At 49.2% G+C, this 18,366-nt stretch overlaps 1 protein-coding gene across 1 annotated transcript; it reads right to left on the reverse strand.

Moving 5' to 3' along the window:
* Positions 1 to 542: 542 nt before the first annotated feature.
* Positions 543 to 17,076, reverse strand: LOC136951979 (serine/Arginine-related protein 53-like). Its single transcript, XM_067246649.1, has 5 exons — positions 17,067 to 17,076; positions 16,543 to 16,611; positions 3,060 to 3,166; positions 2,263 to 2,376; positions 543 to 759 (listed from the first exon to the last, which is right to left on the reverse strand). Exons 1-5 carry the CDS (start codon positions 17,074 to 17,076, stop codon positions 667 to 669), a joined length of 393 nt encoding a protein of 130 aa, XP_067102750.1. The 3' UTR covers positions 543 to 666.
* Positions 17,077 to 18,366: the final 1,290 nt, after the last annotated feature.

Raw genomic sequence — 18,366 nt, forward strand, 5'->3', positions numbered from 1 at the left:
GCCACCCGACACTGTGGCATGTGGCTGACTGATGTAAGGACCGCCATCTGCTGAGAGAGTTACAAAGACAGACCTTTACACACACGCACAAACACACTTGTACTTATAAGCATGCACACACATACTCATAAGCACACACATCAGACCAGCACAGGCCTACCTTTGAATGTACGAGAATATACTGGTCTCCACCTGCCCACAGAGTTTGCAACAATATTCATGAGCATTACTGTGTGAGTTAGTGTGTGCGTGTGTAGTGTGAGTGTGTGTCTGTGTAGTGTGTGGGAAAGAAGCTGGAAATGCCCTTCGTCGCATCCTCAGCAGTCCTGTTATAAATCAACCATGTGGTCACACCACAAATAGCCGAGTGAGTTTGTGCCCGCAGCCCAGCCTTACTTACAGCCGGTCTGACAAGTCAGACAGCATACAGTCAGCCTTCTTCATCACCATCATCATCATTTCCCTCTTATGACTCACACACAACTGGGTCCCATTTGTTGAAGTTTATTACAAATCAAAGGAAAAGTCATAAAACAGTTTCAAAAGACAAAAACATACCCCCCCCCCCCCCACAACCTCAACACAGCAGACCTGATATTTCAAACTAAACTAGACCATAGCTAGACATGGAAAAATGGACCAGGGCCAGGACCAGGATGGATCTTCTCACGGAACAGGACTTCCCATGAGCCTCTCCTGTCGCATAGACACCAGCCTAGCAAGCCACATCTCCTCAGCCTTCTCCTTTTCCACAAACAACTGGAGAGATACACACACAAACAAACAAACAAACAAACAAACACATGTTTACAGCACATAGAGATGAAGTGACGAATGGGCACATGTATAACCAACTCATCTCCATGCTGGTGATAGTAATCTGCCTCAACCCGGTTCACTCTCTTAGCACCACCCTAACGCCCCCCCCCCCCCCCACCCCGCCCCCCTTTCTCTCCTCCAGGTTGACACCCAGGATGTGTGAGTCAGCGCCCTGCCCTGCCTGGCAGGATGGTCATGATGAAGTTGGCACAGGAGTGTTAGCCCCGCCCACTGACCCCCGGGTCAGTCCTGAGTGAGGGCTGGGGGTCAGCAGCATGTGATGACACAGGCTAGGCCACCTAGCATACTACAGCACAAACTGCAGCACACTGTGTGTATGTGTTTGTGTCAGAGACTGTGTGTGTGTGTGTGTGTGTGTATGTATGTATGTGAGTATGATAGAGATTAAGATTTTTTTTTTCTTTGATAGAGGAAATGTACGTGTGTGTGTATATATATGTGTGCGAGTGCATGTGTGTGTTTGTGAGAGAGAGACTGCTCTGACAGATGTGCAGTGTGTTTATTAACATTATTTATTAGAAAGCCTGAGTACATTCTACTAGTAGAGACAGGATGTAGCAGAGTGTGACAAACACAAGCAGTAGAGACACGCATCATTCCTAGATTCAATATGTGTGTGTGAGTGTGTGCATTAGTCTGTGTACGTGTCTGTGAAGGCTTACGAGTGTGTCTGGGAGCGATGTGTGTAACGATGCATGAGAAATAGCCTCAATCACATCCGAGCGCTATCTGAGTGTGTGTGTGTGACAACCTCTTCCTCATCTCTGGCCTAACTCCCCACCCTCTTCACACTTACACATGTGTGTAGTGAGTAACATGCCAGCTTATGGATCCATAGGCGTGTTATCTGCATGTTAGATTCAACACGGGCAATGCGTGTCGGAGCGGGGCCTGTCTTGCTGTCACCGTGGTAATGAGCCCAGGGTGACAAGTGCTCGGTTGCCGGGGGTAATGGGAATCATCAGTCCTAATTGGTTAGTGCCCGCCTAGGGCATATTGCTGCCATAGATCAGGCTGTCGGTGTGTGTGCGTGTGTGTGTGTGTGTGTGTGTGTGATCTGCATGCTTCAGGACTAACTCAGTTTCCCATCCAGAGATGGATGACTTCCTCACACTCATACATTATAGTCTGGGCTCACACTCTCCTCTCTGTTCCTAAACACCCTCACTCCCTTCAGCCCCCCCCTCTCTCCCATCCACCCCGGCTCTCTTTAACTCCAGACCCCACGTGCACGCACCCCCAACCCCCCTTTCCTTCCACCCCTCACTCTTTCTTCTACCCCCCCCCCACCCCATGTGATCAGTATGGGATTACTATAGCTTCGTGGTAGAGCATTTGACTGCAAATCAAGGGGGTTTGCGGGTTCCTGTCCCCTCCTATGAAAGAGCAGCCGGTGTTGCGGGTGTGGTGAGGAGTACGCACGGCGGGGTGGGCCAGGGTGTGGGTGTCGTTGTAGAGGATGGCTGTAGGGAGACAGGCCGCCTCCTCCTCCTGGAGCTCTGACTCTGGCTCCTGCTGCTCCTCCACGGGCTCAGCCTGGACACACACACACACACATTTACACACAGGTTAACACACATACATGCACATGTTGACACACACACACAGACTGCTCTGCTAGGTATTAAGGGTGTGGTGTGGTATGTATCCAGCAGGAGGCAGTATGCACTCAGGTCTGGCAGTGAGCCGATCAAACACAGCCAGACAGAGTCCTCATCTGGACCGGGGGCAAGAGAGGAACTCAAGACAGAAAAGGAGAGGAAAAGTCCAGAAAACAAAAGAATCACCTTCTCATGCCCCCAATAAAGGCAGGGAAGAGATGGACGGAGAAAATGAGAGAAAGGGTTGGAGAGGCGGAAAGAGAAGGGGATGAGGAACACAGAGACAGAAAGTGACGGAAGGAGAGAGACAGAGTGGCAGAGAGAAAGAGAGAGAGAGAGAGAATGGAACCGGAGACAAGGAAAAAGGGAGAGAGAGAGAGAGACAATGAGAGGGAGACGGGGGCTCGTCTCTTTTGTGGCGCCCTTCTCGTTTCCGTGGCGAGGGCGGCAGAGGAGCTAGAGCGTCTCGCTCTCCAACAAACGGAGGAGCCAAGCGGCCCTGAATAGGAGGCTTGATTCGGTCGGCTCCGTCTGTGGACCAGGGAACACTGGGGAGGGAAATTCAATAAGAGACCCAGGGAGGGAGAGAGGGAGAGAGGGAGGGAGAAAGAGACGCACCTTTAAACCATCTCGGGATGATTTGAAAGCCTGAGGAACAAAGGAATCACTCTCGATGGCCTCAATGTCCTTTATCCTTCTCACTTGTTCTGCCAGAGACGTCCCCTCTGAAACACACAGAGGCGAGGGCACATACGCATGAATACACACACAGGGAGGTCACACACACACACACATATATATAGTGAGGTCACGCGCTCGTGAATACACACGCAGTAGGCAGCTCTACACACACACGAGTACGTACTTACAGAATATACACGTCAAACAAAATATAGAAAATACAGGAGGGAGGTCACACACATACACACACACACACACAATATGGGGTTGTCACCTGTCCCCTGTCAAATTTACAGAGGGGCCAGCCTACGCCTGGAGAAGTGAACTGACAGGGGAGCAGCAGCCTGTGTCTCTGCTGGCTAATGCTGCCTGACATCCGCTAAGAGAGGCCCTGATCTGATCCTTAAGGAGAGAGAGATCCAGACAGAGAGAGGGGGAAGAGAGAGAGAGAGAAGAAAGCAGAAAACCAAGAAGAAAGAGTAGAGAAAAATAGACAGACAGGCAGACAGAGAGAGACAGACAGTTCCACCATAAAGGCAGGTAGTCAGGCTCTCCTGCAGAGAACAAACCCCAGCAGCATCTCATCTCCTGCTAAACGCCTGCTATAACAGGACCCATTCATTCAAGTTACCCGCAAAGTCAATCCATCTGAACATCTACGGAGAACATTTTCTTAATATAAAACTGTTTCAATTTGTCTATGGCGTAGGAGGACAGGGATATGATCGTCTGGAAAGTTAGCGACAGAAAGGAGGCTGAACGAGAGTCTGAATGCTGTTATTATTCTACGGCTGTCAATCTTTTGACTGATCCGTCCATATTCATCCCTCTCTTCCCCTCTGGTTCCTCCTCCCCTGCACGCCTCCCTCGCTCCGCCTGTCAATCCCAGCCACGAGCGCTTCAACTTCAGATCCAGTGAGAGAGGCGACGGGGCCCCCAAATAGGAAAACACACACACAGGTAGGCTACACACTCAGTCGCATGCACACACACACACACACACACACACACACACACACACACACACACACACACACACACACACACACACACACACACACACACACACACACACACACACACACACAGGTAGGTTAGAGTAGACACTCAGTGCAATACACTCACACAAACAGTTACAAAAACACATCTGTTGGCTACCCCCTCACACACACGTAAGCTACACACTCAGATACACACACACACACGTAGGCAACACACTCACACATACGTAAGCGACACACTCACACACACACAGGCTGTGACATGAAAACATGGTGTGCATATTCACCCGTATATGAGAGGACTCACACACACACACCAGTTTGGTCTAATGGCAGGAATTAATTTCATCCATTAAGTGGCACAGAGAAGCTGTCACAGCAGATCTTGCATGGCCGGCTGTTTAATGAATAAATGAATATTTGTTTCAGTTTTTCATTTGGTTAGTGTTTGCAGCAATGCGACACATCTCTACACACACATCATTACATGCCACAATCCACACCTGGGTTTAATGGGTGACTATATAACACACACTAAAACCTTCCGCTATAACACACACACATCACCGCTAAAACCTTCCACTGATCAACAACTGATCCGTGGGCCCTGCCCTCCATCTCTGCTTGTCTTCTGAGCACCCCCCCCCCCCCCCCCCAGACACACACACACTAAGCGGTCAGCTAGAGACAGTCCACGCTCGGCAGGAATCCATTAAAGACTGCCTTTTTGACAAACACATTATTGGTAGATAAAATGACTTCCATATGCTGTTTGTCAGATGCCAGCGGAGGGAAGATATGTGTTTCATAGCAAAATCAAATCTAATGGACCTGAGAGAAGGCCTGGTGAGATCCAGACAGGCAGAAATCAATAGCTGCTTCTGAGAGCGCTCCACTACTCTGGAGGTCAAACTGGATATTTAATATTGACACATTATCTGGCAAATTAATTTAGCTGGCCCAGTCAATTGTCACCGCATTAGGGGCACAATGCTGTCGGAGATGGAGTGAGAAGAAAGAAAAAACAGAGGACAAATAGAAAGACAGAGGGATGGAGAAGTGGGCAAGGGGAGAACAATGGAGAGGAGGAAGGAGAGAAAGAGATCAAAATAAGGACAAACAATTACAGCGTAACTAGCAACTCAGTAGCACGTCTGGAAGAAACATCTTTCATCCTTGACTACTGTCATCTAACGGTAGTTTAAAATAACTTTGCTTCTGTAACCACGGTGACCTAAAGAGGAAGTCCCAACTAAAAGGAATTGTTGGAAGCTGTCATTCATTTAAAACCCATATTTCCTCATTAAACATTACCCCAGCAGTTATGGATCATCCTCTTCAGCTGGGAATGTGTGTGTGTGTAAGTGTGTGTGTGTGTGTTTGTGGGTGTGTGTGTGTGGGTGGGTGTGTGTAACCTCCTGTGCACGGGTGAGTGAGTGGGACGGGAAGAAAACTCACTTGCAAACTCATTACCAAAATGAGTTGGACAGGCTCTTGATGAGAGAGTGTGTGTGTGAATCAATAGAGTATTGTTCCCCTAAAGAGCTGTTGGTCTACTTCATTGATTAAGAAGACAGAAGAGAGAGAGAAAATCAAACCGACCAATGAAAGCACATTTCCTGAGCTTTCGCTGTTTGGCAGAGAGAAAAAGAGACAGAGAGAAAGAGAGAGAGAAAGGTGAGTATACAGAATGACATTGTGATAGCAGTGTCGCCCTGCCGTCAGCGGATGGCGCTATTCAACAACACATCGCCACGCAAGCGCCCGAAGTGTCTCCGTAAACTTGACTTTCGTTCCCAGTTTGTCAATCAGCGCCAGTGAGGCCGAATAGATCACGGCCGCTGATTAATTCCAGTAATTGACCGTGCAAGCGAGCTGCTGAATTGCCGCGGCGCTTGTTGTTGTGTGTGTATGTATGTGTGTGTGTTTGTTGGGAATAAATAACGGAAAGTAACTGCTTGTTGTATCGAGGTCGGTCGCAAATTAAGGCTAAATTTAACGGTGTTCTGGATATAATTATATTGCAGAAAGACAGGGAGATAGGGTATTTAATTGATGTGTTCAACTGAACAAGGGCGGAGATGGGGTGGCGGCAAACAGTTGTGCTGCTAACTTAATGGACGAAGAGGAATAAGGAATGTAAACAAACCAAAAACACTGCAGGCTAGTCTTTAAAATCCTTTACAGTGTTTAACAGTATGCAGGTGAGTTTGATTATCCAATTGCCTTCCCACTGCTGGGAGTCGTTCCATGGGTTTAATTGTAGCGGTTGTACCAGATCAAGTGCACCTCAGGTGAGTGATTCTCCCAGTCCAGGTGGGACTGGGAGAGTGATTCCACCCCTTCAGACAGCCAGAACAGATCCCAGCAGTAACAAGGGGAGTAAACACCAATAAACTCAATTTAGGACCAGGCAAGGGCACACATACACACACAGACAGTCCCCTGGTGTCCCAGGTTTCAATAATGTCTGCCCCCCCCTCCCATAGTTAGATGTGTAATTCAATGCCCAATTTGGCCTGGCTCTCACAGGAGGTTTTTTTTGCTGCTAATTGATAGAAATTAAGCCATTAATCAAGCCAGTAGCCATCAGTCAGGCAGGACCAGATGAATACACACTTCCTTAATAACCTCCCTCCCCGTTTAAGGGCTCGTTACCATTAATTTTTAATGCAATTATGCTATTCTTTTACGCTGAGCTCATAAATTACGGGTCTATTGTTGCCGGCTGGCCTTGTAAAACCTCGAGTAATGCTTTGTAGTCTGATCTTCTGCGGCTTCTTTACTCCTTCATCTCTCACGTTTCCAATAACCTGCACTCTAATGATTCAGCTGTGGAGCCCAGCACAGCGGCCCTGAAGATACTCACCTCCCCTCACAACACACACACCCATCCAGCCCTACACACACACCCTCACCCAGCCCCACCTACCCCCCCCCCCACACACACACAAGCCAGCTTGCTTATGGTGTTAAACAGAGGTTCATCCTCCCCCCCAGGGCTCAGGCTCTATCCCCTGTGGTCTGCATCTGTGGTCCACCGCTGGGTATGCTACCCTGGAGATCAGTACACCCACAGCTCCCTCCCCCCTCCTCACACCCACACACACACACCCTGCCATCAGATGCTGTGCTTATCTCAGAGCTGGGGCGGTACCATAGTTGCCACTGTTGCTCTATGGTTCAGTGGATGAAGCAGATACAGTCCTGCTATTTAACTGGACACATGACTGGACTCTTTCAGTCCAGAGGTGTGTTTCTGGATGTGCTAAAGTAGATCAGTGAAGTGTAGACTATCAGCACTGAATTGATTCATTAATTCTGATCATGTTTTGCCAAGGTAAACCCTGCCCTATAACCAGAAAGCTAGTCAGGCCAGGGAAAAGGAGAAGTGACCAAAAGAGACCTTTCAGCAACCCACCCACCTAGTCAGCCTGCCACCCAGCCAGCCAGCCAGCCAGCCAGCCAGACAACCAGACAACCAGACAGCCAGCTTAAAGGAGTAGAGAAGGGTCCAGACCAAGCCCGGTTATTAGAAAGATGTCTGCTCCTTGCTCAGGTAATAGTGCAAGACTGCATTGATTAAGGGTCTGACAGCTTCCGATGCTGGCCCTGAGAATGCATCTAGTTCCTAATGAGCAGCTATTAGACCCATCGATTAGCTGATTTCAATTGACAGCTACCAGGCCAAAGCTGCACGTCAATATTTGCATAACGAATCCCCTGCAGCTAAGGGCATTGACTGATGAGATCCCAGTGAGGAGGGAGGGAGAAGGGGAGGGAGAGAGGGAGAGAACAGAAGAACTAGCAGAACATGAAGAGAGAAAGAGATGGAATTAACTGAGGTAAAGATAAGATGGATCTTATAAAAGACCATGGCCACGAAGCAAAAAATATATAAATACAGAATAATAATACAAAATTATATATATATATATATTTCTCCAAGTGTGTTTGATTTGATCTACTTATTGAAGCCAAACCAACAGAATGGTTCCAAAGCATTCGTACCTCAAGTCCCCTTATGTGTGTGTGTCTGTTTGGTGTGGGAGGTGCGTGTGTTTGGTGTGGGAGGTGTGTGTGGCGCTAGAGGTGTGAATGTGTGTGGTGTTGCAGATGTGTGTGTTGGCCTGAGATGTGGCTGTGGTAGGCAGCCTGCTTAGACTGCTGACGTGTGATTGGCCACAGTGACAGGGGTCAGGGGTCAGGCAGAGGAGACCCAGAAAGCAGCATGGGCCAGATGTCCCCACTGGTCCCACAGGGGAACTGTCCCGCACGTGTGTGTGTGTGTGTGTGTGTGAGAGAGAGAAAGTGTGTGGGGACGCCCACTGTCACAGCAGGTGGCTGAGATGCTCTAATGACGCTACAGCATCACAAGATCCCCTTGAGACACATAACCCATAACCCACAAAACACACACTCCTCCCAGGAATACACACACACACACGTGTCACACACACGTGTCACACACACGCGTCCCGACGCGTGCTAAACCATTCCCTACGGCCCTCACCTATCTTATCACAGCTCTCTACGGACTGTACCCCCCTCCCCCCGCTTGAGTCCTGTCACATTCATCATGACACGTCAGCCCCCCCCCCCCTGATGAAGAAGGGTACCAGGACCCCAGTTACAGGTGTCGCCGTGCACACACTCATTTCGAGTTAGCTACCATCGAGTGTTGCAGCTTTCTAGCCTGAGGGTCTCCCCCCTCCCTCACCCCTAGACCATCCCCCCTTTCCCCCTCCCTACCCTCTAATCCACCTCCCTCTTCCCCGTTGCTCTCTCACCCCCTAGTCTGTCCTAGCGATTCCCATCTCCTGTCTCCCTCCCTCCCTCCCCATCCCTCGTCCGTTCTGTCTCCTCTCTCACCACTCAATAAGGAGGCTGATGAATTCATTAGGCTGACACTGGTCTAATGACAGCTCAACACAGCAGCCACGCTCAGCCATCTCCTGGAACATCTCCCTCCAGTCATCACTCTCCTCTCTCCCTCTCTCTCTGGCTCCTCCCTCCCTCTCTGGCTCTCCATGTCCCCCACTCTCTGTCTCCTCACTTCTCCATCCCTCTCTGCCCCCAACTCTCGCCACCCTCCCCCTTCCTTTGTCCCCCTCCATCCCTCCTCAGTCAACACTGACCTACATCAACTGGTGTTTTGCCATTAGGTCCTGGTTTGTGGGGGGGGGGGGGGAACAGTTAGTAACAAGAGCCAGGTGGTTGTGTCTGTGTGAACTGTGTGGTTATGTGTATGTGTGTCTGCATGTGTGTGTGTGTGTGTGTCTGCAGAGGGCCTGTGTCTGTGATGCATCAGGGAGTCACATTAAAAAGTGAAGCTTTCACAGGCTGAGTGGTGAGGTCTTCAAGACCAGGCCACTCCACTGCGACCCCATCTGCAAGAGGGGGTGTGTGTGAGCGCATGTGTATTTGTGTGTGCGTAGGGAGGGTTATGCTGTAAAGTCACGTCTGTCAGTAATATCTATGTGAATGATATTTGTGTACTTGGTTCTAAACAGCCTTAATAAGAGCAGTTCTAGTGCAGTGTTTACCAGGTGATTAGAGCTCCCCTGCGCCCAGCGTCCTGGCCAGTGTCTGAGACACACAGAGCTACACAGACAACCTGCACTATCTCACTGCATTTCACTGCTATGTTTAGCAAGCTGTAATATGTCTGTGTTCAAGAGAGTGCATGTGTGTGTGTGTCCGAGGGGAAAAGTGCAGTGCTGTCCACTTTCTCCTGCTGGGCTGGTCAGCAGGTCTTTTACGAAGGCCCGGTCATTAAGAAAACACTGGCACAACTCATTACGTAATTGGAGCACGGTCTTTAAAATGAAAATGATGTCATCAGAATCCAGGAAAACGGCTAGATTTACAAACGACACACATCGCCGGTGACCTACAGCCTTGTCGACGTCTAACCCTCAACCCCCTGCCCCCCCCCTCGCCTCCCCTCCCTCTACAAAGCTAGTAATTGATTTCTCTTTTCTCTTAGTGTGTGTGTATGTGTGTTATCAGACAGTTGGGACTTAATGCCCGTTTGGACAATCCACAGCAGGAAAGGTCATGGCCGTGTGTGTGTGAGTGTGTGTGAGAGTGTGTGTGCGTGTTTGTGTGTGTGTGATTAAGCACCATGCCCTAGCTGACCTCTGTTGTCATCTAATAATGTTAAAACTGTTTCATACATTATTGTATTGTCTGCCCTGCACTCTGGCTTATTGAAGCAGAGAGGTGCCAATAACAACAACACAGCACAGCTTGTGGCTCAGTGACATCATCAGTGACATCATAAGGAGATGCTCTCCTAAGAAGGTGAGTGTGGGGTCTGTGTGTGTGGTAGTGAGTGTGTGTGTTTGTGAGTGTGTGTGAGTGTCTTTCTGTGTGCGTGTGTGTGTTATGTGTGTGAGAGAGGTGTGTGAGTTCTGGCAGGCCTTGGTGTGACCCTTCCCCTCCATGTGTCCCCAAAAGTCATTTCTGTTCCTCCTCCACCCCACACACACCCCAACCCTGCAGTCTGGGACCACCGGCCCTGTCTTGATGAAGTGTGAAAGAGCCCCTCGCGCCTGCTCGCCCGCACACACACACACACACACACCTTAACGTCTCAACGCACTCTTTCCCACACTGAAACTTGACCGAAGCAAGAGGAAGGGCCTCCTGCACTGAACTACAGAAAGGTACAAACACACACACACGCCATATTTTCCTGTACAGAGCAGTGTGTACCCTCCTCCTGTCTGCTGCATGACCTCTGTCTGAGGGCAGCCCTTACCAGGAACACATGGCAGTCAGCCACCCAGAGCGCTCAGTGTGTGTGTGTGTGTGTGTGTGTGTGTGTGTGTGAACGCAATGGTGGGCTTTAGAGTGACCATGTCCACACACAAACACATTCTCTGCTTTCTATCTCTACTCAAATACTAAAAACTAAAAAATCTGTTTCGGAAAATAGATAACCGATCATTCCGCACGAATTTGTGAGGGCGAGCCTGATACCTTGTTTGTCAAGGTTAACATTCTAATACATCAGAGTGTGTTGTCCAACCCAACATCGCCAGCGAAACACCGGGGGTAATTGATAGGGGTGACCCGTAAAACGATTACCGATCCGCCAAGGGTGAAAGGTTGCTGTCAATCATCCGTCCATTTGACCCATGCTCGGCAGAAGGCTATGCGCACGCAATCTTTGCGTAATCTAGGCTATTACGGGAATTGGTGCACCAACAGCTCTATTTAAATCAAACATCCAGGTGGAGACGGTGCTGTAGATTATATATGGTGCAGGCATCTGGCCCCTTTCGTCCCTATAGGTGGCCTGCCTGCCCCTGTGACAGTCACACGCAGGCGTCCCCGCATCACATTATCCCGGTAACAACAGGGGTCGCGTTGGGGTTAGTAGAATTTGCCACGCGCTCCACTTCTCCCCTGAACCGCCTGGGAGGCCACCTAATCACCCACCGTCGCGTTTCAAAAGAAAAAAAATCAACTTTAAATTTGCGGTGATGAAAAATCAATAAAGCAGTAATTGCTTGGCTTATCACTGTGCGAGCGAACAAATTGGGGAGAGGAGAATGCTGGCGTCCGCGTGGCACCGTTTGGCTGCAGCCAGCCAGCGAGCGGAGTTTGGGTTCAGTGGGCCAGTGAGAGAAAGGTCTCCTCGTGATAATTAAATCTTCTCACACTGATTTCCTGCCAAATTTATTTCCCCAGGGTCCATAACTCTGATTCAGTGCTTACAAGCCAGGCATAACTAATCATTTCAACCTGGGGGAACCGCTAATGTGAATGGGGGAGAGAGAGAGGAAAAGAGTGAGAGGAGGAGGAGGATATCGTCTGCTGGACGACACTATCCCGCTCCAAATCAAACAGCATTTAAGGAGATAGAAATGTCTGAGGCGCTGCTACATATCTAAAAAAAAATCTTTACTTTGGATTTAACGTGAAAATATGTTGGCTATAACCTAGTTTTCTTTCACTGGTCAACATGAAAACAAATCTCAAGCATAATTCTTGCAATGGGCAGAAACATGACGTTTATGTAATTGATGGGACAAATAACAAACATAAAAGCAGTTTAGCTGTCGGTTCAATATTCCTCCGACCGTTCTCGGTACTATTATTGTGTTGAACATAATAACGCAACAAATAAGGTAATCCATCGCAAATAACGACAAGCGATGAGAGCATTCTCGGGATCGATCTGAAATCAATACAAAGCAGATTTTCTTACATCAAAACCAGTGAGAGTGAATTTCCCTCAGACTACACAATAGAAACACTGCGTGGCCGCGACTGCAGAGCCTCCGGCAGCAAGTCTGTGGGGAGACAACAGACAGTAGGCTACCTGAAATATTACAGGGAACACACACGCGCGCGCACACAGTCTCTGTAAAGTGAAAAAGCCACTGAAGAATGTTAGGGCCAATCATGATATAACTGTAAGCCGTTATTCACGGAGTATCACTCTCTTCCACTCTCTCTTCATAACACTTCAGCATCTCTCGGAGTGACTTAATGCCGGGAGATAATAGACACGAGATCACCCGTGTTTACCAGGTGCCGAATATCTCCACGTGTCCTTCAAGCAGGAGCAGCCCCGCGCGCCGTGGTAATTAAAACATTTAAAGCAGCACGAGCCCTCTCGCTCCCCGGGTGTGATACGGGGGTCACGCGCCTGTAGATTCTAATTTGCGCGTCATTTGTATTCATGACAGGAAGGTGCTAAATATTTAACAGCAGTCCAGCAGGAGTTTGTATTGTTAGGCTTTCGAGGTCAAATAATTTGATTTCCAGGCAGATTACATTAAGCATCAATGTCCAATACCGAACTCTCACTTTCCTCTCATTTCCGGTCTTTTATTGCTGTAAAAGATAGGGCCACAAACGGGAGGATGAGAGATTAGGGGCGCTTGTTATCCGTAGGACTATTTATTGTTTTCAATTAGAATGCGGATCAAATAATTTGTTATGCACGGCCGTTTTGCGCGCCATGATTTTCATGCGGGTGTGGTAATGAGATTGTAAACGGCAAATTCTAAATTTGACAAATCGTTTAGTGCAGAATATAACCACACCGACACTGCCGCTGCCGCATATCAAACGATACGAATAAATGTAGATGCTACAGACAGCACTAAATCTACCCGTGCACAAAATAGTCTAGAGATGCTAAAGACCTCTCTGTTGGTCTCCCGCGTTACTTCTCAGTCTATTTCAGTCCAACGCTCCGGGACCGGAGACCCAGACACGAGGCTCTTTAGGCCTGGGCTGGTGATTGACAACAGGGCTTGTTAGAGCGGTATGAGGCGTTAATGGATGCGAGGTCGGCAGAGAGGGGAGAGGCCTGGCGGAATATCTAATAGCCTTATAATTCCCAAACACACACACACACACACATACACACACACACACAGAGACACACAGACAGGACCCCTGACCCGACCTACACACCGCGTAATTAGGGAAACAGTTATTTCGTTTTAATGCCAAAAGAGCAATACCTAGTATATATCTCCGCTAATGATATGGGTTAAAAAGCTATTATACGTCCCATTAAAATATATGATCTTCCAATGCGCCAGCAGTTGGAGGTGACGAGGAAGGAGCAGCGGACAGCAGTTGCATGTGGACTGCAACCTATCGCTTTATCCACACCGTAATCACACCGTATGCGTCAAAAAACATTGAAAGGTAGCCGTTATAGCTCGACGGCATCGGGTTGACTAACACGGGTTACCGATGCATCGGCGATGGCGGTGTTTTGAGTGTGCGTAGGCCTTAAAGAGGCGTGGGTGTGCACCCGCGAGGTCATCAAGCATTTGACATTCATTTCCATAGTGACGGGATGGCGACTCGCCTCTGTCCCCTCGCGCCTCTGAACGACACAGCGCATAAAAAGAGGAGGAATTAACGGTCCTAATGAGGCCTGGTTTGATCTGCACACGTGAGCACCCCCCCCCCCCCCCCACACACACACACACCCACACAAACACACACTCCTGATTTGTCTGAATTGTTGATACATTTTCAGCCTTCTTCCATCCTTACTCTGGAGAGCAAACAATCTTTCTCTCTCTACCCCCCTCTGCATCTCTCTCTCCTCTTTTCTCTCCTCTTCTCTCTCCATTCCCCTCTTTCTCTATGGTCTTCTGCTTGTTGTTTTAGTCAATGTAAAACAGAGGTGGCTTTATGCCATCACTGTCTCTCTCAGGCAGAGCCTATATGGTCAGCACATATCCAATAGCCAAATAGCCATAGCCAAATATCCCACCAGATATCCCAGTATAAATCTAACCAGAGATCCTTACAGATCCCATCATGGATCCTTAGAGATCCCATCAAAGATCCCACAACAGATTTACCCAGAGATTCCACCAGAAACCCCAGCATAGATCTAACCATATCCCACCAGATATACCACCACCACCACACAGCTAGCATCCGGCTAGCACATATACTGACTTCCTCCCTCCCTTCCTCCCAGGCCTTCCGATTCTTGTCAGAACACCCTGGTGTATTAGCTCAACGCCCCTGAGCTAGCACCATCTCTAACACCTTCTCTGAGATCATTAAAGAGAATATGTTCTCTCCTCAATAACCTATCTGGGTAAATAAAGCAGATCAATAACACAGTTAGCTAGGACGGATATACAACAGACAATGGATCTCTCTCTCTCTCTCTCTCTCTCTCTCTCTCTCTCTCTCTCTCTCTCTCTCTCTCTCTCTCTCTCTCTCTCTCTCTCTCTCTCTCTCTCTCTCTCTCTCTCTCTCTCTCTCTCTCTCTCTCTCTCTCTCTCTCTCTCACTCTCACTCTCACTCTCTCTCTCTCTCTCTCTCTCTCTCTCAACTTTCCCTTTCAACCGCCCTTCCTGCCCTCAGTCGGGGAGAGGAACGCATCTCTCAAACAGAGAATACTTTGCTAAATGACGACCATGGGGGCCAAATATTGATCATAGGGCAGACCCCCCTCCACCCTGTACAGCACAATAATAATAGCCGCTCAGCCCACAGATAACACATGAATCCAGGTGGCCCTACATCAGACCGCTCTCGTCTGGACTGGAACATTCTGAGGGGCGGAGGAGGGGGGCAGGGGTGGGCACTGTTCCCTTTGTTCATTTGGGCCTTTTTTGCAGATCAACTGGAACTTTCTAGTAGGGCTTAACCACTGAGCCCCTGAGGGGAAGACTGGGAGACCCCTGTGACCCGCTGTTTAACTACAACCCACCTCCTCTATTGAGAGCCCGGTGAGGAGAGGGAGTGTGTTTCTGTGTGTGTGTGCGCGCGCGCGCGCGTGCGTGTAAGTGTGATGACGATGAAAGGGTCAAAAGGGTCACTTTGAAGAGTCCTTCTAAAACGCTTATTTTTGTCTCCGCCAAAGACACACACGCACACACATGCACACGCACACACACACTCACCGGGAATGAAAGCAGTGCCTGGCAGGCAGCAGTGCTGCACATAGTGGGGCTGAGGGCAGGCTGGAGAGGGCCTTAGTTAACACAGGAGGAACAGTAGGAGAGAGATGAAGTGGCTCTGAGCGGAGGGGAAGGAGTCAATTGATTCCAAAAAAAAAAGAGGCGAGATTACAGCGTGAACTTTGCTTAAGAAACACGGCTCACTAGGAGCTGGGCTCCGTAGCCCAGAGCCAAACACTGACTCAACACTTTGGCAATGCTTCCACCGAGAGAGAGAGAGAGAGAGAGAGAGAGAGAGAGAGAGAGAGAGAGAGAGAGAGAGAGAGAGAGAGAGAGAGAGAGAGAGAGCGGGGTGGCAGAGAAGGGAGAGAAGGAGAGAGAGAGAAGAAGGGAACCGAGAGGGAGTGGGGGTAACAGAGAAGGAGAGAGAAAGAGGGGGAAAGATGGAAATAGAGGGAAAAAGAGAGGGAGAGAGAGAGGGATGGAAATAAAAACAGAGAGAGACAAACGGCACATGGTGGGAGGGTGAAGAGAAGGAGCAAGGGAAATGAAAAATAGAATGAGAGAATTGACAGGCAAAAAATGAGGGTGGGAAAGAGTGTAGGAGAGAGATTGAATTATTTCCTCCAAGAAGTGAAAGACCAAAGCGGGTTTTGCTGGGCTAATTAATTTCTGATGGCCGGCCTTTCATTGGGCTAAAAGGTCAGCTAACTTTAAAGGTCAGAAAGATGCCTGCTGAACCAAACCCACAATTACTCTGAGAGAGAGAGGCAGGGAGAGAGAGATAGAGAATAGAAATGAAAGTGAGTAAAAGAGGGAGAGAGAAAGACAGAGAGGAATAGAGAGAGGAAGTGGCAAGGAACACGTGCACACTCAAACATATCCATGTCTACATGTCTGATTGACTGACTGGCTGCACATGCACAACCTGAGGGCCGGAAGTGCTCATACAAGCACGTACGCACGCACGCACACACACACGCACACACACACACACACAGGATCACTCACCTTCCTCCTTCTTCTTCCTGGCCTCCTCCACTCTCTTCTCCTTGGCTTTCAGTATGTCATCCGTCTTGGCTGAAGAGAAAGAGAGACAGAAAGGGGGACAAATTAAACAAACGAGACATTTACATTTAGTCATTTAGCAGACGCTCTTATCCAGAGCCACTTACAGTAAATACAGGGACATTCCCCCCGAGGCAAGTATGGTGAAGTGCCTTGCCCAAGGACACAACGTCATTTTGCACGGCCGGGAATCTAACCGGCAACCCTCAGATTACTAACCCAATTCCCTAACCGCTCAGCCACCTGACCCCCAAAAATTATTTGTTTAGAGGTTACAGCTAAAATAATCTGATTGGATGTGGTAAAAAGAAAGGTGTTCTAGTAACGTCTAGAGAGAGAGAAGGAGTCAGCGAATTAAAGAGACAGCGCCAGAGTTACAGTCTTGTGCCTTGTGTTGGTAGGGCCACACTGCATGAGCAGCACACGGAGAACAGACCACAACTTGAAGGTGACCTAACCCAACGTACAGCACTGCATGATGCCATCTAAACTGCACCCTCATGAAGCGTGAGGTGGCGTCCACTCCACTCCAGCCCTGTCAGCCTGGCTTCTCAGAAAGCCTCCACAGGGCTGGCACGCTGGCACGCCTCGCTATCGATCGTCCAGGTATCAACCACCCGGCTTCCCGATTGGTGGACGCCTCGGAGTCGGCTTCCTGGTCTACCCACAATCCAGTTCACCTTCCCCAGACTACTGCTACCGGAGAAGAAGTCCGGCACAGTGGTGGGAGGGAAAGACAGCAAGTGTGTGTGAGGACGCCCCCGCCTCCCCCCGCGCGCGCGCTTCCCCAATAATGAAGATGTATAATAGATTACGGGGGGGGGGAACTACTAGGACTAGGGAGGGGGAGAGAACTACACCCTGGCAGCACTATCAATACAGCCTGTAAATTAATTACATTCCTGTTGCAGCACATCACCTATTCCAAAGCACTGGGGTCCTCTAAGGAACCATTCTGCCTTATTGCTGCCTCGCTAGCGTGATGAGTGAGCGATGTAAGATTGAGTCTCCAATATCATTAAACTTAATGAGTTTAAACTTTCTGAAACAGAGAGGGTTGGCACAGGGTAGAGTTGGTGTATGGTTTGTTTGCGAGAGCACAAGACTGTGTTTGCGTTGGGGCACTGGAGTGGGTGTTTGACTGAGTGCAGGGACTAGGGAAATGTGTGTGTGTGGAGGCAGGCAGCAGGTCCTAACCCTCTACTGGTGACTCTGCTAGTCTCTTTGTTGGGTAATCACAGCAGACAAAGGGCCGTCACAGTCCTGATACACTCCATCATGAAGTGTTGCTTCTCTCACACAACGACCCCTCTACTCTACCACCTCCTCTCTCACTCTCTCGCTCTCACTCTCTCCTCTATCTCTTTAATGCCCTTTCTTCCCTCCTCCCCACATCCCTCTGTCCTCCACCTCCTCAATGACACAGTTGAATTGACTTCTGTTTAGTTTATTTGTCCCCCGTTCACCTGTCACCCCCCAGCCCTGAGCTCGTGGTCCTCTTATCCTTCCACTTAAAGCCCCTCCCTCCCTCCCTCCCTCCCTCCCTCCCTCCCTCCCTCCCTCCCTCCCTCCCTCCCTCCCTCCCTCCCTCCCTACGCTGGGGGCGTCAGCAGCAAATCACTCTGTTTATCCTGCTCTCATCTCACCGCTGCCTCAGGGGGCTGCAGCCCCCACAAACAATGTCCTCTCTCCCGGCCTCTATTACAGTCTCTTAGCAAGCCTCTATTATAGCCTCTCTCCCAGCCTCTTTTACATATTCTAATACAG

Source organism: Osmerus mordax, chromosome 11, assembly GCF_038355195.1.
Source record: "Osmerus mordax isolate fOsmMor3 chromosome 11, fOsmMor3.pri, whole genome shotgun sequence".
Classification (NCBI taxonomy): Eukaryota; Metazoa; Chordata; class Actinopteri; order Osmeriformes; family Osmeridae; genus Osmerus; species Osmerus mordax.